We start from the raw sequence: 19,558 nt of genomic DNA, 5'->3' as shown, positions 1-19,558 counted from the left end.
CTTCTCCCCCTCTACATTATTCTCCCCTCTTCTATTCACTTCATTCACTCCTTCCTCTTCTATTATTCTCCCCCTCTACACTTCATTCACTCCTTCCTCTTCTATTATTCTCCCCTCTACACTTCATTCACTCCTTCCTTTCTATTATTCTCCCCCTCTACACTTCATTCACTCCTTCCTTTCTTCTATTATTCTCCCCCTCTATTATTCTCCCCTTTCTTCTACACTTCATTCACTCCTTCCTTTATTCTCCCCCTCTATTATTCTCCTTCCTTTCTTCTATTATTCTCCCCCTCTACACTTCATTCACTCCTTCCTTTCTTCTATTATTCTCCCCCTCTACACTTCATTCACTCCTTCCTCTTCTATTATTCTCCCCCTCTACACTTCATTCACTCCTTCCTCTCTATTATTCTCCTTCCTTTCTTTATTCTCCCCCTCTACACTTCATTCACTCCTTCCTCTTCTATTATTCTCCCCTCTTCTATCTACACTTCATTCACTCCTTCCTTTCTATTATTCTCCCCATCTACACTTCATTCCCCTCTACACTTCATTCACTCCTTCCTTTCTTCTATCCCCCTCTACACTTCATTCTCCTATTATTCTCCCCCTCTACACTTCATTCACTCCTTCCTCTTCTATTATTCTCCCCTCTACACTTCATTCACTCCTTCCTCTTCTATTATTCTCCCCCTCTCCACTTCATTCACTCCTTCCTCTTCTATTATTCTCCCCCTCTCCACTTCATTCACTCCTTCCTCTTCTATTATTCTCCCCCCTCTACACTTCATTCACTCCTTCCTTTCTTCTGTAAAAAAAAATAACCCCTGGTCTGACCTGATGATATTAATGTAAAGAACTAAAGAACACTGATTTATTTTACCACCATACAATAGGTCATTGTGCATTTCCAGGTCAGAAATGTCTGGCAAAGGACAGAGAGGGAGGGAGACTGTATTTATGAAGTGGTTTCCTGGGTAAGACAGACCGCGGTGTGGTAGGAGACATTGGGGAGGGGGTTGGTGAAATAAATAAACTGTTTCTAAATTAAATCAGTCCTATGTTTTCTACACACACACACACACACACACACACACACACACACACACACACACACACACACACACACACACACACACACACACACACACACACACACACACACACACACACACACCTTTGAAAAAAAATTGATGTACGTATGAATTTAGCCTTGCATTGTATGGTAGACAGTGCTGCATATGGTAATTTCTAGTAACACATTAGATAAATAAATTTGCAACAGGCTATGCTCTACTTTACATTGAAGTTGAGTAATTTAGCAGACATTCTTATCCAGAGCAACTTACAGGACCAATTGGGGTTAAGTGCCTTGCTCAATGGCATATCGACAGATTTCTTTTCAAACTAGTTGGTTCGGGGATTCGGACTAGCGACCTTTTCAGTTGGTGACCCAATGCTCTTTACTGTGACCCAACCCCTCTTAACCGTTAGTTAACCTGCCGCTACACCCTTTTCACACTGGTTGTTAGTTGGTTCACAATGCACCGGTCTAGTAGAGCAGTGGTTCCTACATTTGTTTTTGGTTACTGTACCAGCAAATGATTTTTCCTCTGCCCGGAGTTCTCCTTAAGTACACCCTCTGTGTGCTCAGGAGTCAGCATGTTGTCATGGCTGCGGCTGGACTCTATTATCATAGTTCTCTGAACATTCTGCACAGACATGAATAGATACCTGTTATTAGGTATGGACAGAACGTTGCCTGGGAATAATGAACTGTCCACACACTCCCCTAACCAGTGTTTTAGACACCACTATAATCTTTATTGTGAACGTATTTGAGATCATTAGTGTATTTTTGCCCAATGTGAGAGAACAGCGCATAGTCAACAGAGCCACACGTATGTATAACAAAGGGACTGGTGAGAGACCCTCCCCTCCCAGTTGGCGCAACGAACCGCACTCTCTCTGCTCTCCTCCGTTCCCATGATGCACCGCGTCTGTCTGTCTCTGCTCCCCTCCGAGCCGCCATGTTGTCGGAGTGAAAGCCTGGAAATCTGGATAGAGAATCGGGGCTGAAATCTTCAACCATCCGCCCTCTCCGCCTGTAAGTAGCCCTCACCCGGGGGCACAGTGTGCCTCTAGCCGCCTCAAACAACACATCGCCCGATGTATTGCCTTTACCGGGCCGTAAACATAAGTTTTGTGGGTTATTTTAAAAGCTGTGTTGCTTCCTCCCTCCCCTGCCGCCTCCGGTTGTTGCCGTATTCCGCTCTAGTCAGACAGCTAGGGCCTTTTGTTAGCTGGCTAGCTTACACCGGCGTCATGGAGACCTGTAGAGCCCCGGTACACGGAAGACGTGCTAGTAATGGGTCACCGGTGTGTGTTAGAGGGGGGCGAGTTGCTCTGGTCGCTGGCTTGGAGGTCTGGTATTGTTTGTTGGTAGACAAACATAGGGTAGTTATCTACTGGAACCGGTTCCGTGGTTAACATCAATACATGCCACTTAAGCTACCTAGTGAACACTCCAGTACATGGATAATGTAATTACCTAGTTATATGTCAACCAGACAAACACACATTTACTTACGTCCATTTTCATGTCCTTATTGGCCTCGATTTGTTTAGTTAGTTGGGTGGTGTGAGTTGTGCCTCGGCGACTGACTTGTCTAGTTGACACACTAAAGTTATGTTCCGTTTGTATTGTTCTGGCCGAGGTGGACAGGACTGTAGTTCGCAGTGATAATCGATCCACGGTATTAAATAATGATTAATCCAGTTATGGGCAACAATGCTATTTCCGGCTGGCGAACGTGATGAGAGGAGACTGCTCGCTAACGTTACTGATTTCCGGATGTTATCAAAGAGGTTGCGTTACCCTAGCATACACCGCTGAGAAATGAATGGCTGTTTGTTTTCTGCTTGCATTGGGATAACATATATTTTCAGACCCAAATACACCGGAAGTATTTGTTTGTTTTGCTTGTAAGTGGTTGTCTGGATGGCAGGAGCTGGCTGGCTAACTAACATTGCCTGCAGAGGGGGGCGTGCTTGTTATGGCATAACTCTATGCATGGAGGCGAGGGTGGGTACTTATATTGGGCCTATTTCACACATGCACAGGTGTGTATTATATCCATGTAAAATTGGCAAAGTAAACATTTTTCTTTTTGCGTATCCCATCTCCCCCAGAGGCACCCAGGGTCAGCCATTTATTAATAGCGAGAAAAAATAGGGTTGTGTATGTACACCTCTGAGCCATGATGGATGGATGTGTGTGTGTGAGGTAGAGAGACGTGTTATGCGATTTGACAGATTCATTTTCCAAATATTTTTGTGGCTTCCTGTCCATCAGAGGTTGGCGGGGGTTGAAGGCTAAATAAAACAGAACAGACCACCTGGTTATAATAATAATAATAGTAATATATGCCATTTAGCAGACGCTTTTATCCAAAGCGACTTACAGTCATGTGTGCATACATTCTACATATGGGTGGTCCCGGGAATCGAACCCACTACCCTGGCGTTACAAGCGCCATGCTCTACCAACTGAGCTACAGAAGGACCATGGTTGTCTTGAACATTTGCTTATTGACTGAACACACCCCTTTTCTGTTGAGTGGGTGGAATCCACATCACCTGGCTGGGCCACATCCAGCAGGGCACAACGTTGTGTTAATGTTCCAGATAGAAAGGTCATGAGTTGAACTGATGTGATTTATTTTCTGCAAGTCAGAGAAGCATGTTTGTTCTGCAGAATATATTTATTCAGACGGGGGGGGGGGTCAATGTAAATTGTCCGGTGGCTATTTTTATGAATTGTTCAGCAATCTAAGGGCTTGGGGGTAGAAGCTGTTGAGGAGCCTATTGGTCCTAGACTTGGGTGTAGAAGCTGTTGAGGAGCCTATTGGTCCTAGACTTGGGTGTAGAAGCTGTTGAGGAGCCTATTGGTCCTAGACTTGGCGCTCTGCTGTTGCTTGCCGTGCGGTAGCACAGAAAACAGTCTATATCTTGGGTGACTGGAGTCTCTGACAGAGTTTTATGGGCTTTCCTCTGACACCACCTATTATGTAGGTCCTGGATTGCAGGAAGAGTGGCCCTGGTGATGTACTGGGCCGTACGCACTACACTCTGTAGCGTTTTACGGTCAGATGCCGAGCAGATGTCATATCAGTTGCTATACTAGGCGGTTTGCAACCGGTCAGGATGCTCTCGATGGTGCAGCTGTAGGACCTTTTGAGGATCTGCCCTCTTCACGACTGTCTTGGTGTGTTTGGACCATGATAGATCGTTGGTGATGTGGACGCCAAGGAACTTGAAACTCTCAACCCACTTCACTACAGCCCTGTTTGACCCTCCTTTTCCTAAAGTCCGCCATCAGCTAATTTGTCTTGCTCACATCGAGGGAGAGGTTGTTCTGGCACCACACTGCCAGTTCTCTGACCTCCTCCCTATAGGCCGTCTCATCATGGTCGGTGATCAGACCTTACCACAGTTGTTGTCGTCAGCAAACTTAATGATGGTGTTGGAGTTGTGTATGGCCACGCAGTTGTGGGTGAACAGGGAATACAGGAGTGGACTAAGTACAAAAAAACAAAAACAAAGTCTTGTGGGTATTATGGTGTTGAACGCTGAGCTGTAGTCGATGAACAACATTCTCACGTAGGTGTTCCGTTTGTCCAGGTGGGAAAGGGCAGTGGGGGGTGCGATTCAGAGTGCGTCATCCGTGGATCTGTTTGCGTGGTATGCAAATTAGAGTTGGCCTAGGGTATCCGGGAGGATGCTGTTGATGTGAGCCATGACAAGCCTTTCAAAGCACTTTATGGCTACTGACGTGAGTGCCACGGGTTGGTACTCATTTAGGCAGGTTACCTTCACTTCCTTGGGCACAGGGACTATGGTGGTCTGCTTGAAACATGTAGGTATTACAGACTCGGTCAGGGAGAGGTTGAAAATGTCAGTGAAGACACTTGACAGTTGGTCTGCACGTTCTTTGAGTACACGTCCTGGTAATCCGTCTGGCCCTGCAGCTTTGTGAATGTTGACCTGTTTAAAGGTTTTGTGTTCACACAGGCTACTGAGAGCATTCACACACATTCATCCAGAACAGCTGGTGCTCTTGTGCATGCTTCAGTGTTGCTTGCCTTGAAGCAAGCATAAAAGGCATTTAGCTCGTCTGCTCGCGTCACTGGGCAGCTCACGTCTGGGTTTCCCTTTGTAGTCCATAATAGTTTTCAAGCCCTGCCACATCCGACGAGCGTCAGAGCCGGTGTAGCAGGATTCAATCTTAATCCTGTATTGACGCTTTGCTTGATTGTCTGAGGGCATAGCAGGATTTCTTATCAGCGTCCAGATTAGTCTTCGGCTCCTTGAAAGCGTCAGCTCTAGCCTTTAGCTCAATGCGGATGTTTCCTGTAATCCATGGTTTCTGTTTGGGATCTGTACATACAATCACTGTGGGGACGACGTCACCGATGCACTTATTGATTAAGCCGGTGACTGAGGTGGTATACTCAATGTCATTGGATGATTCCCGGAACATTTTCCAGTCTGTTCTAGCAAACCAGTCCTGTAATGTAGCATCTGCGTCATCTGACCACTTCTGTATTGAGCGAGTCACGGGTACTTACTGCTTTAGTTTTTGCTTGTAAGCAGGAATCCGAAGGATAGAGTAATGGTCAGATTTGCCAAATGGAGGGTGGGGGAGAGCTATGTATCCATCTCTGTGTGTGGAGTAAATGTAGTCTAGGATCCCCCCCCCCCGGTTGCACTGGCGACATGCTGGTAAAAATTTGGTAAAGCTGATTTAAGTTTGCCTGCATTTAAAGTCCACGGACACTTGGAGCGCCTCTTCTGGGAGAGGATTTTCTTATGGCCTTATAGAGTTGGTTGAGAGCGGTCTTATTGCCATCGTTCAGTGGTGGTAAATAGACTGCTACGAATAATATGAGAACTCTCTTGGTAGATCGTGTGGTCGGCAGCTTATCATAAGGTACTCTACCTCAGGCAAGAAATACCTCGAGACTTCTTCAATATTACACATTGCGCACCAGCTGTTATTGACAAATAGACACACACCCCCACCCCTCGTCTTACCAGAGGTAGCGTCTCTGTTCTGCCGGTGGATGGAAAATCCTGCCAGCTCTATATTGTCCGTTTCTTTGTTCAGCCACGTCTCGGTGAAACATAAGATGTTACCGTTTTTAATGTCCCGTTGGTAGGATAATCTTAATAGTTGGTCATCAATTTTATTTTCCAACAATTGCACGTTAGCAAGGAGAATGGATGGCATTGGGAGTTTACACAAAATTAAAATAAAATAATTTGCACATTTGTTTGGGAGAATGTAAAACATCAGCCATATTGTTCGTGGCCATCTTTACATTATAACTGTCAGAGACTGTGTTTCTGTCTAAACTGTAATGTAGGCCTACATATTACATATGGTGAACTAAACCAAACCAATAGGCTGTAAGTTACACCTGAGTTCTGTTTCCTATCTACATGGCCGAGCTACCTTCACACCATCTGTAACTAGTGGAAGGTAATAGACTAGTGGTAGGCTGGGCGACATCGCCAAAATATCATAACACAATATATTTCTTATTTGTTCGGTATTTTATGTTTCTAAATAATAAATGTTCTAAATATGTTGTACGAACATAGAATGGCAACAAATGAATTAATAGTTGCTCTAATGGGCTTTCTGTATTCTGAATTTGTTTTATATTCAACCAAACTAGGACAAAACTGACAGTGAAGTAGACCAAATTTGTTTGAACTTTTAATTTATATATCTCCCCAAATGTTTTAATATTACATTTTTTCCCCTGAGAAAAGGAATCAGGTTTTAGTTCCATTTCATACTGTCAGTTAAATCGAACATGGACACCACCACGCGAGTCAGTATGATGTTTGGGACGCTGTGTGGGTGTGTTTGGGACGCTGTGTGGGTGTGTTTGGGACGCTGTGTGGGTGTGTTTGGGACGCTGTGTGGGTGTGTTTGGGACGCTGTGTGGGTGTGTTTGGGACGCTGTGTGGGTGTGTTTGGGACGCTGTGAGGGTTTGTTTGGGACGCTGTGAGGGTTTGTTTGGGACGCTGTGAGGGTGTGTTTGGGACGCTGTGTGGGTGTGTTTGGGACGCTGTGTGGGTGTGTTTGGGACGCTGTGTGGGTGTGATTCACAACATGCTGTGTATGAAGATAAAGGGACCCCCCGCTTCCCTCTTTAATATGTAAGTTGGTCAGATGTTTTCATAACTCCAATGTGGCCTAACGTCATTAGAAGAAATATTCAGGCCTCAACCACAAATGAATCGGAAGGATTGGCATAGGTTTAATTAGAAGGAATGAGGTGCCGATAATGTTTCCTATTCATTTGGGACAGAGGGTGGTGTTGTAAACTATCAATTTAGCTCCAGTACTCCAGACATTAAACCAATTAGAATATGTTGTCAGTCAAATTGAAAAAATAAAAATAAATACACGACAACACTAGCTGGTGGATCAAAATGTTGATTGCAGTCCCTGCAAGTGTGTGTGTGAATCCTTTCTAGACTGTGTTTAAAAGTAGTGTAGTTTGAGTTGTGTGTGAAGCTGTGTGTGTTGAGTGTGTGTGTGAAGCAGTGTGTGTTGAAGCAGTGTGTGTTGAAGCTGTGTGTGTTGAAGCTGTGTGTGTGTTGAAGCTGTGTGTGTTGAAGCTGTGTGTGTTGAAGCTGTGTGTGTTGAAGCTGTGTGTGTGTGTGTGTAAGCTGTGCCAGACTGTGTGTCAGCTGTTACAAGCTGTGTGTGATTTATTTGCTGTGTGTTTAAGTCTTTACATGGCTGTGAGACGATCTTCCTATGGCGCGCTACACACTGGACACTTATCACCCAACACATCTACGCTAGTTGGACAAGACGTTTCTGTAACTTTATTTCTATGCATAGATACAAGCTTGCCAGCTCAATAAGTCTTTTCATGGCTGTTAGGTGAAGTGCCACGATCTTCCTGAGGTGAAGTGCCACGGTAGGGTGTCCTGAGGTGAAGTGCACTGGACACTTATCACCCAACACATGTCCTGAGGTGAAGTGGGAGAGGGTGTCCTGAGGTGAAGTGAAAGGGTGTCCTGTGAACTAACTGTTACTGCTTCTGAGGTGAAGCGCCACGGTAGATGACGCCAAGCTTGTCCAGCTCAATAAAGAGTGTCCTAAAATGTTGTCACTGAAGCGCCACGGTATACTGTTAGGTGAAGTGCCACGGTAGGGTGTCCTGAGGTGAAGCGCCACGGTAGGGTGTCCTGAGGTGAAGTGCCACGGTAGGGTGTCCTGAGGTGAAGCGCCACGGTAGGGTGTCCTGAGGTGAAGCGCCACGGTAGGGTGTCCTGAGGTGAAGCGCCACGGTAGGGTGTCCCTGAGGTGAAGCGCCACGGTAGGGTGCCCTGAGGTGAAGCGCCACGGTAGGGTGCCCTGAGGTGAAGCGCCACGGTAGGGTGCCCTGAGGTGAAGCGCCACGGTAGGGTGCCCTGAGGTGAAGCGCCACGTCCTGAGGTGAAGCGCCACGGCAAACTAATTGCAAAAATCACTGAAGTTGGAGACATATCTCCCTCACTAACTTTAAGCGTCAGCTGTCAGAGCAGCTTACCGATCGCTGCAGCTGTACATAGCCCATCTGTAAATGGCCAAACCCAACCCCCTACCTACCTCATCCCCAGATTTGTTTTTGTTTTTCTGCTCTTTTGCACACCAGTATTTCCACTTGCACATCCTAATCTGCACATCACTCGTATACATTGTAATTACTTCGCCACTATTGACCTATTTATTGCCTTACCTCCGTACTTCATTTGCACACACAGATTTTTCTATTGTATTATTGACTGTACGTTTGTTTGTGTAGCTCTGTTGTTTGTGTCGCACTGCTTTGCTTTATCTTGGCCAGGTCACAGTTGTAAAAGAGAACTTGTTCTCAACTGGCCTACCTGGTTAAATAAAGGTGTAATATATATATATTTTAATGCGTCCATATGGCTGAGGACGACTCATTCATAACTAGAGTGCAGAGGCCTGACTGCTGCCCCGCATTAGATAGAACCCCATCTGTGCAAAGCCCCATCACTCAATCCCATATGGAATCTTGTTTTTTTGTCAATATATAGTGGGGCAAAAAAGTATTTAGTCAGCCAACAATCGTGCAAGTTCTCCCACTTAAAAATATGAGTGAGGCCTGTAATCGTAAGAAGCATTGTGGACAGGTGTCTTTTTATACTGATAAGTTCAAACAGGTGCCATTAATACAGGTAACGAGTGGATGACAGAGGAGCCTCTTAAAGAAGAAGTTACAGATCTGTGAGAGCCAGGAATCTTGCTTGTTTGTAGGTGACCAAATACTTACTTTCCACCATAATTTGCAAATAAATTCATTAAAAATCCTACAATGATTTAAATGACAGGCCTCTCATCTTTTGAAGTGGGAGAACTTTCACAATTGGTGGCTGATTTAAGTACTGTTTTGCCCCACTGTAGATATATCTAGATAGAAATTGGATTTGAAAGATTGAAATAGGCTTTCGCTTGTTCAGTGTCTCAAACATCACTAACCAAATGCGGAATTGGTCAGTGGCTATTTAAGAAATCTGCTTTCAGAGTATATTTAGAGGGCTGTTTTAAGCACAGTCCATGATGTTATGATATTTTTTCAGCTACAAAAATAAAAAATATTGTCTGATATATCGGTTATGTGTGAATATTTCAACTAACGGTGTGTGTGTCTTCCTCAGGCCGTGGTGGAATGAGCAGCGTGTGTGTGTTGAAGGGTAAAGCAGTGCTCTGGCAGGCCTCGTTCAGCCCCCACCTCAGAACTTCAACTCCCAGCATGCCGGTGGTGCTGAGCAGCGGAGGACACGCCCCCCAGCCGGACTGACCCCACATGCCCCGCCACCAAGCCAGCAGGTAAGGGATGGAGACCTGGGCATAAAATGAACACCTGGCAAATGCGAGTAGATTTTTGGCATTGGCCGGGATGATGTGTATTTCACCAGGGCTCCATGGGACGAGCGTTTCACTCGCATTTGTGAATTCAAGTGTGATCACATTTTAAAGTCAAATAAATGCTGCAGTAGCTGTTTTCAAAGTATTTGTGCCGTTTTTGTTTCATAGCTCAAATAACTACGACTCCTATATAGCGTGGTCCTTCCGTAGCTCAGTTTGAGTTTCAGAGCATGGCGCTACCATGGTAACCTCCCGCCAAAGGGCAGGCGGGTCTCATCCCTGGGACCACCTTTCAAAAAATGAAATGTATGCACACATGACTAATAATACATTTGTTTTGGATAAAAGCGCTCATCTGCTTTTTTTGTGTTGGTGTAAATGGCATAAAAAAAATATTTATTTATATTATTATTATTATTATTATATTATTATTATATAAAATAATAAAATATTCCAAAATAGTTATAATAATCTGAGTGGCTGGTACAACTGCCTGGTGTTCCTCCGCTTTTTCTTCTTCTTCTATGTTTGAGTTTCAACTGACTCCACTCGTGCTACCATGGTAACCTCCCGCCCTTAAAGGGGCAGGCGAAGATTTGTCTCATCTGTGATATTCTGGATTTAATGACTTCAGCTTTCAAAAAATGAAATGAAAACAATATACCACATTACGTCTTACTAATAATACATTTGTTTTTGAAACAAAGCATGCTCATCTGTTTTTTTTTTGTGTTGGTGTAATTTTGGTGGGGGGAAAATAATTTGGCCAATTAAAAAAAATATTTAAAAAAAAATAATAATAATAATAATAATAATAATAATACAAATAATATAATATATATTATAAAATAATAAAATAATAAATAATAAAATAGTTATAATAATCTGAGTGGCTGGTAGGTTTTTAAATCTATGTCATGTCAGACTGCAGTACACGTCACACAGACTGACAGATGCTCAGAGATGTTAGCTGTGTTCTGCAGGGCGTGGTGGGTACGGGGCGCTCTCAGGATGATGCCATGGTGAACTACTTCTTCCAGCGCCAGCACGGAGAGCAGCCTGGCAAACACCGCTGGCCCACCGGGGAGAACATCCACGACAGCCAGGTACTGGTGGCTGGGGGGGGGGGTAAGATCAGAAAATGTTCTAGCTTTGAGTTTATGAGCCTACTCTTTACTGACAGTCTCTCTGAGTGTAACCTTGCCCCTCTGTCTGTAGTGTAGGGGTGTTATTTTCACTTGGTCTCCCTCTGTTGGTGTAGTGTAGGGGTGTTATTCTAACCAGGTCTCTCTCTGTAGGTGTTATTCTAACCTGGTCTGTCTGTAGTGTAGGGGTGTTATTCTAATCTGGTCTCTCTCTGTAGGTGTTATTCTAACCAGGTCTCTCTCTGTAGGTGTAGTGTAGGGGTGTTATTCTAACCTGGTCTCTCTCTGTCTGTAGTGTAGGGGTGTTATTCTAACCTGGTCTCTCTGTCTGTAGTGTAGGGGTGTTATTCTAACCTAGTCTCTCTGTCTGTAGTGTAGGGGTGTTATTCAAACCTGGTCTCTCTCTGTAGGTGTAGTGTAGGGGTGTTATTCTAATCTGGTCTCTCTCTGTAGGTGTTATTCTAACCCTGTCTGTCTGTAGTGTAGGGATGTTATTCTAATCTGGTCTCTCTGTCTGTAGTGTAGGGGTGTTATTCTAACCTAGTCTCTCTGTCTGTAGTGTAGGGGTGTTATTCTAATCTGGTCTCTCTCTGTCTGTAGTGTAGGGGTGTTATTCTAACCTAGTCTCTCTCTGTAGGTGTTATTCTAACCTGGTCTCTCTCTGTAGGTGTAGTGTAGGGGTGTTATTCTAATCTGGTCTCTCTCTGTAGGTGTTATTCTAATCTGGTCTCTCTCTGTCTGTAGTGTAGGGGTGTTATTCTAATCTGGTCTCTCTCTGTAGGTGTTATTCTAACCTAGTCTCTCTGTCTGTAGTGTAGGGGTGTTATTCTAACCTAGTCTCTCTGTCTGTAGTGTAGGGGTGTTATTCAAACCTGGTCTCTCTCTGTAGGTGTAGTGTAGGGGTGTTATTCTAACCAGGTCTCTCTCTGTAGGTGTAGTGTAGGGGTGTTATTCTAACCTGGTCTCTCTCTGTAGGTGTTATTCTAACCAGGTCTCTCTGTCTAGTGTAGGGGTGTTATTCTAATCTGGTCTCTCTCTGTCTGTAGTGTAGGGGGGTTATTCTAACCTGGTCTCTCTCTGTAGGTGTAGTGTAGGGGTGTTATTCTAACCTGGTCTCTCTCTGTAGGTGTAGTATAGGGGTGTTATTCTAACCTGGTCTCTCTGTCTGTAGTGTAGGGGTGTTATTCTAACCTGGTCTCTCTGTCTGTAGTGTAGGGGGGGTTATTCTAACCTGGTCTCTATAGGTGTAATGTAGTTATAACCTGGTCTCTATAGGTGTAGTTATAACCTGGTCTCTGTAGGTGTAGTTATAACCTGGTCTCTGTAGGTGTTGTTATAACCTGGTCTCTGTAGGTGTAGTTATAACCTGGTCTCTATAGGTGTAATGTAGTTATAACCTGGTCTCTGTAGGTGTAGTTATAACCTGGTCTCTGTAGGTGTAGTTATAACCTGGTCTCTGTAGGTGTAGTTATAACCTGGTCTCTGTAGGTGTAGTTATAACCTGGTCTCTGTAGTGTTGTTATAACCTGGTCTCTGTGTGTTGTTATAACCTGGTCTCTGTAGGTGTAGTTATAACCTGGTCTCTGTAGGTGTAGTTATAACCTGGTCTCTGTAGGTGTTGTTATAACCTGGTCTCTGTAGGTGTTGTTATAACCTGGTCTCTGTAGGTGTTGTTATAACCTGGTCTCTGTAGGTGTAGTTATAACCTGGTCTCTGTAGGTGTAGTTATAACCTGGTCTCTGTAGGTGTAGTTATAACCTGGTCTCTGTAGGTGTTGTTATAACCTGGTCTCTGTAGGTGTAGTTATAACCTGGTCTCTGTAGGTGTAGTTATAACCTGGTCTCTGTAGGTGTAGTTATAACCTGGTCTCTGTAGGTGTAGTTATAACCTGGCCTCTGTAGGTGTAGTGTTGTTATAACCTGGTCTCTGTAGGTGTGGTGTAGTTATAACCTGGTCTCTGTAGGTGTAGTTATAACCTGGTCTCTGTAGGTGTAGTTATAACCTGGTCTCTGTAGGTGTAGTTATAACCTGGTCTCTGTAGGTGTAGTTATAACCTGGTCTCTGTAGGTGTAGTTATAACCTGGTCTCTGTAGGTGTAGTTATAACCTGGTCTCTGTAGGTGTAGTTATAACCTGGTCTCTGTAGGTGTAGTTATAACCTGGTCTCTGTAGGTGTGGTGTAGTTATAACCTGGTCTCTGTAGGTGTGGTGTAGTTATAACCTGGTCTCTGTAGGTGTGGTTATAACCTGGTCTCTGTAGGTGTAGTGTTGTTATAACCTGGTCTCTGTAGGTGTAGTGTTGTTATAACCTGGTCTCTGTAGGTGTAGTGTAGTTATAACCTGGTCTCTGTAGGTGTAGTTATAACCTGGTCTCTGTAGGTGTAGTGTAGTTATAACCTGGTCTCTGTAGGTGTAGTTATAACCTGGTCTCTGTAGGTGTAGTTATAACCTGGTCTCTGTAGTGTAACCTGGTCTCTGTAGTTATAACCTGGTCTCTGTAGGTGTAGTCTCTGTAGGTGTTGTAGTTATAACCTGGTCTCTGTTATTATAACCTGGTCTCTGTAGTGTAGTTATAACCTGGTCTCTGTAGGTGTAGTGTAGTTATAACCTGGTCTCTGTAGGTGTAGTTATAACCTGGTCTCTGTAGGTGTAGTTATAACCTGGTCTCTGTAGGTGTAGTTATAACCTGGTCTCTGTAGGTGTTGTTATAACCTGGTCTCTGTAGGTGTAGTGTAGTTATAACCTGGTCTCTGTAGGTGTAGTGTAGTTATAACCTGGTCTCTGTAGGTGTAGTTAGTTATAACCTGGTCTCTGTAGGTGTAGTGTAGTTATAACCTGGTCTCTGTAGGTGTAGTTATAACCTGGTCTCTGTAGGTGTTATAACCTGGTCTCTGTAGGTGTAGTGTATAACCTGGTCTCTGTAGGTGTAGTTATAACCTGGTCTCTGTAGGTGTAGTGTAGTTATAACCTGGTCTCTGTAGGTGTAGTGTAGTTATAACCTGGTCTCTGTAGGTGTAGTTATAACCTGGTCTCTGTAGGTGTAGTTATAACCTGGTCTCTGTAGGTGTAGTTATAACCTGGTCTCTGTAGGTGTAGTTATAACCTGGTCTCTGTAGGTGTAGTTATAACCTGGTCTCTGTAGGTGTTGTTATAACCTGGTCTCTGTAGGTGTAGTTATAACCTGGTCTCTGTAGGTGTAGTTATAACCTGGTCTCTGTAGGTGTAGTTATAACCTGGTCTCTGTAGGTGTAGTTATAACCTGGTCTCTGTAGGTGTTGTTATAACCTGGTCTCTGTAGGTGTAGTGTTGTTATAACCTGGTCTCTGTAGGTGTAGTTATAACCTGGTCTCTGTAGGTGTTATAACCTGTGTCTCTGTAGTTATAACCTGGTCTCTGTAGGTGTAGTTATAACCTGGTCTCTGTAGGTGTTGTTATAACCTGGTCTCTGTAGGTGTAGTGTAGTTATAACCTGGTCTCTGTAGGTGTAGTTATAACCTGGTCTCTGTAGGTGTATAACCTGGTCTCTGTAGTGTAGTTATAACCTGGTCTCTGTAGGTGTTGTTATAACCTGGTCTCTGTAGGTGTAGTGTAGTTATAACCTGGTCTCTGTAGGTGTAGTTATAACCTGGTCTCTGTAGGTGTAGTTATAACCTGGTCTCTGTAGGTGTAGTTATAACCTGGTCTCTGTAGGTGTAGTTATAACCTGGTCTCTGTAGGTGTAGTTATAACCTGGTCTCTGTAGGTGTAGTTATAACCTGGTCTCTGTAGGTGTAGTTATAACCTGGTCTCTGTAGGTGTAGTTATAACCTGGTCTCTGTAGGTGTAGTTATAACCTGGTCTCTGTAGGTGTAGTTATAACCTGGTCTCTGTAGGTGTAGTTATAACCTGGTCTCTGTAGGTGTAGTTATAACCTGGTCTCTGTAGGTGTTGTTATAACCTGGTCTCTGTAGGTGTAGTTATAACCTGGTCTCTGTAGGTGTAGTTATAACCTGGTCTCTGTAGGTGTAGTTATAACCTGGTCTCTGTAGGTGTAGTTATAACCTGGTCTCTGTAGGTGTTGTTATAACCTGGTCTCTGTATTGTAGTTATAACCTGGTCTCTGAAGGTGTAGTTATAACCTGGTCTCTGTAGGTGTAGTTATAACCTGGTCTCTGTAGGTGTAGTTATAACCTAGTCTCTGTAGGTGTAGTTATAACCTGGTCTCTGTGGGTGTAGTTATAACCTGGTCTCTGTGGGTGTAGTTATAACCTGGTCTCTGTGGGTGTAGTTATAACCTGGTCTCTGTGGGTGTAGCTATAACCTGGTCTCTGTGGTGTTGTTATAACCTGGTCTCTGTGGTGTAGTTATAACCTGGTCTCTGTAGGTGTGGTGTTGTTATAACCTGGTCTCTCTCTTCAGGGGCGGTCAATGGATGAGCTGAACCATGACTTCCATGCTCTGGCTCTAGAGGGGCGTGCCATGGGAGAGGTAAGGGGTCAGGGGTTACAGGTCAAGTAGTTAGAGGACCATAGACACTCAGCCTACCGAAGGCCATGTGATGGTGGTAGGAAGAGCACTGTAGCCCAGAATAAAGTAACCCATAAATCCTGCTTCTATATTTAGTCATTCCGAGGAAAACGCCCTGACACTTCTCTTTCTTTCACTTTTCTCTCTCTCTCTCTCTCTCTATTTTTCTCTTGTTCCTCTTTCTGTTTCTCTCCTCCCTTTCTCTTTCTGTCTTTCTCTCCCCTCCCCCTCTCCTTTTTACAGCAGCTTTTGACAGGTAAGAAGTTTTGGGAGAGTGACGAAGCCCCAAAAGGGATCTTCCTGGACCAGTGGAGGGGCGGTGCATGGGGGGCCACAGGTAAGCTCGAGAGTGAGCCCAGCCCCTGGAATGAAACACCAATGTGTCACCACACCAAGTCTTGAGTTTCCCAGACAAATATGTATGCGTTTGACAATAGGTCTCTTTTTCTTTCTCCTCGACCAGACCACTTGGTGTCTCAGCCAATCATGGTGTCTCATCGGCCGGGTGGGAGTTTCCATGGCGGTGGGGAGGTGGGCGGGTCAGTGATGTCACCGCGGTCAGAGAGCGGGGGCTTAGGAGTCAGTATGGTAGAATACGTCCTCTCCTCTTCTCCCGCCGAGAAACTGGACTCCTGCCTCCGTAAGGGACCTTTCGTAAGTAGCCTACCCTCATTTACACTCCCATCATTCAATTCCTATGTCTACATAGATCACTATCATCAATGCTGACCCACCTTCACCACTGGCAACCTGGACTCCTTGCGGCACTGGGTTATACTGCATACGTGGTCTCGTTTAGATCTCTGTCTCTCTGTCTCTCTGTCTCTCTCTGTCTCTCTCTTTAGATCTCTCTCTCTCTCTCTGTCTCTTTAGATCTCTCTCTCTCTCTCTCTGTCTCTTTAGATCTCTCTCTCTCTCTGTCTCTTTAGATCTCTCTCTGTCTCTCTCTCTCTCTAGATCTCGCTCTGTGTCTCGTTAGAGCTCTCTCTGTGTCTCTTTAGATCTCTCTCTCTGTCTCTTTAGATCTCTCTCTCTCTCTGTGTCTCGTTCGAGCTCTCTCTCTCTGTGTCTCGTTCGAGCTCTCTCTCTGTGTCTCGTTCGAGCTCTCTCTCTGTGTCTCATTCGAGCTCTCTCTCTCTGTGTCTCGTTAGAGCTCTCTCTCTCTCTGTGTCTTTTAGATCTCTCTCTCTCTGTGTCTCGTTCGAGCTCTCTCTCTCTGTGTCTCGTTCGAGCTCTCTCTCTCTGTGTCTCGTTCGAGCTCTCTCTCTCTGTGTCTCGTTCGAGCTCTCTCTCTCTCTGTGTCTCGTTCGAGCTCTCTCTCTCTCTGTGTCTCGTTCGAGCTCTCTCTCTCTGTGTGTCTCGTTCGAGCTCTCTCTCTCTGTGTCTCGTTCGAGCTCTCTCTCTCTGTGTCTCGTTCGAGCTCTCTCTCTCTGTGTCTCGTTCGAGCTCTCTCTCTCTGTGTCTCGTTCGAGCTCTCTCTCTCTGTGTCTCGTTCGAGCTCTCTCTCTCTGTGTCTCGTTCGAGCTCTCTCTCTCTGTGTCTCGTTCGAGCTCTCTCTCTCTGTGTCTCGTTCGAGCTCTCTCTCTCTGTGTCTCGTTCGAGCTCTCTCTCTCTGTGTCTCGTTCGAGCTCTCTCTCTCTGTGTCTCGTTCGAGATCTCTCTCTCTGTGTCTCGTTCGAGATCTCTCTCTCGGTGTCTCTTTAGATCTCTCTCTCTGTGTCTCTTTAGATCTCTCTCTCGGTGTCTCTTTAGATCTCTCTCTCTGTGTCTCTTTAGATCTCTCTCTCTGTGTCTCTTTAGATCTCTCTCTCTGTGTCTCTTTAGATCTCTCTCTCTCTGTCTCTTTAGATCTCTCTCTCTCTGTCTCTTTAGATCTCTCTGTCTCTTTAGATCTCTCTCTCTCTGTCTCTTTAGATCTCTCTCTCTCTGTCTCTTTAGATCTCTCTCTCTCTGTCTCTTTAGATATCTCTCTCTCTCTCTGTCTCTTTAGATATCTCTCTCTCTCTCTGTCTTTAGATCTCTCTCTCTCTCTGTCTTTAGATCTCTCGCTCTCTCTGTCTCTTTAGATCTCTCGCTCTCTCTGTCTCTTTAGATCTCTCGCTCTCTCTGTCTCTTTAGATCTCTGTGTCTCTGTCTTTTTAGATCTCTCTCTTGTTAAGGGATTTTTTATCAATGATGACTAATTCAATCAGGACTGACTAATCGGAATCCTATTATGTTACTGTATATGTACTAATCAGAATACTATTATGTTGCTGTATATGTATGAGTTTTCTTTCTTGATCCCAGTACTGAATATCATGTGTGTGAATGTGGTCAAGAGTTAGAACAATGACTGTCTGTTCCTTGGTAAAAATGAATTAACGATATCTTCAGACTGGCTAGAATGCTTATCTACACGAGAAGACCTTGGCTCGTAAATTATATTAAATTGGTAGGGAGACGGATGTGTGAAGGCTTGAGATACAGCCTTTGTACTGGAACGGAGATGGCACGGGTTGGTGCTGAAACTAAGGACGTAATTTTCAGTTTATAACCTGAGGTAAACTGTATCGTATTCAGTACTCTCGTGAATAAACTCTGCTGATTGACTTTAAGACTGGGCTCTGTCCATTATTATAGAATAAGGGTCTTACAAATCCTTATGAATTGACAGAGTGTTTCATTTTAATTGGGTGTTAAAACATAGAGCAATTTAATTCTTTTAACATCTCTCTGTGTCTCTTTAGATCTCTCTCTCTCTCTGTGTCTCTTTAGATCTCTCTCTCTGTGTCTCTTTAGATCTCTCTGTCTCTTTAGATCTCTCTCTCTCTCTGTCTCTTTAGATCTCTCTCTCTGTGTCTCTTTAGATCTCTCTCTCTGTGTCTCTTTAGATCTCTCTCTCTGTGTCTCTTTAGATCTCTCTCTCTGTGTCTCTTTAGATCTCTCTCTCTGTGTCTCTTTAGATCTCTCTCTCTGTGTCTCTTTAGATCTCTCTCTCTGTGTCTCTTTAGATCTCTCTCTCTGTGTCTCTTTAGATCTCTCTCTCTGTGTCTCTTTAGATCTCTCTCTGTGTCTCTTTAGATCTCTCTCTCTGTGTCTCTTTAGATCTCTCTCTCTGTGTCTCTTTAGATCTCTCTCTCTGTGTCTCTTTAGATCTCTCTCTCTGTGTCTCTTTAGATCTCTCTCTCTGTGTCTCTTTAGATCTCTCTTTGTCTTTAGATCTCTCTCTCTCTGTGTCTTTAGATCTCTCTCTGTGTGTCTTTAGATCTCTCTCTCTGTGTCTCTTTAGATCTCTCTCTCTGTCTCTTTAGATCTCTCTCTCTCTGTCTCTTTAGATCTCTCTCTCTGTCTCTTTAGATCTCTCTCTCTGTCTCTTTAGATCTCTCTGTCTCTTTAGATCTCTCTCTGTCTCTCTGTCTCTTTAGATCTCTCTCTGTCTCTTTAGATCTCTCTCTCTCTGTCTCTTTAGATCTCTCTCTCTCTGTCTCTTTAGATCTCTCTCTCTCTGTCTCTTTAGATCTCTCTCTCTGTCTCTTTAGATCTCTCTTAGATCTCTCTCTCTCTGTCTCTTTAGATCTCTCTCTCTGTCTCTTTAGATCTCTCTCTCTCTCTCTTTGTCTCTTTAGATCTCTCTCTGTCTCTTTAGATCTCTCTCTCTGTGTCTCTGTCTCTTTAGATCTCTCTCTGTCTCTCTGTCTCTTTAGATCTCTCTCTCTCTCTGTCTCTTTAGATCTCTCTCTCTCTCTCTCTCTGTCTCTTTAGATCTCTCTGTCTCTTTAGATCTCTCTCTCTCTGTCTCTTTAGATCTCTCTCTCTCTGTCTCTTTAGATCTCTCTCTGTGTCTCTTTAGATCTCTCTCTCTCTGTGTCTCTTTAGATCTCTCTCTCTCTGTCTCTCTCTCTCTCTGTCTCTTTAGATCTCTCTCTCTCTCTCTGTCTCTGTGTCTCTGTCTCTT

General features: G+C 44.3%; 1 protein-coding gene across 1 annotated transcript in view; it reads left to right on the top strand.

The window, feature by feature from the left end:
• Positions 1–1,957: 1,957 nt before the first annotated feature.
• Positions 1,958–19,558, top strand: part of LOC124043159 (pumilio homolog 1-like) — a 57,053-nt gene continuing 39,452 nt past the window's right edge. The window contains 7 exon segments of the mRNA XM_046361410.1: positions 1,958–2,110; positions 9,761–9,898; positions 9,901–9,932; positions 10,955–11,077; positions 15,514–15,582; positions 15,865–15,958; positions 16,085–16,275. Of these exon segments, the coding sequence (XP_046217366.1) occupies positions 9,772–9,898; positions 9,901–9,932; positions 10,955–11,077; positions 15,514–15,582; positions 15,865–15,958; positions 16,085–16,275 (636 nt within the window). The 5' untranslated portion in view covers positions 1,958–2,110; positions 9,761–9,771.

This window comes from Oncorhynchus gorbuscha, linkage group LG09 (genome assembly GCF_021184085.1).
Source record: "Oncorhynchus gorbuscha isolate QuinsamMale2020 ecotype Even-year linkage group LG09, OgorEven_v1.0, whole genome shotgun sequence".
Taxonomy (NCBI): Eukaryota; Metazoa; Chordata; class Actinopteri; order Salmoniformes; family Salmonidae; genus Oncorhynchus; species Oncorhynchus gorbuscha.
The sequence above is the reverse complement of the archived record's forward strand: the minus strand, read 5'-3'. Positions and strand labels throughout refer to the sequence as shown.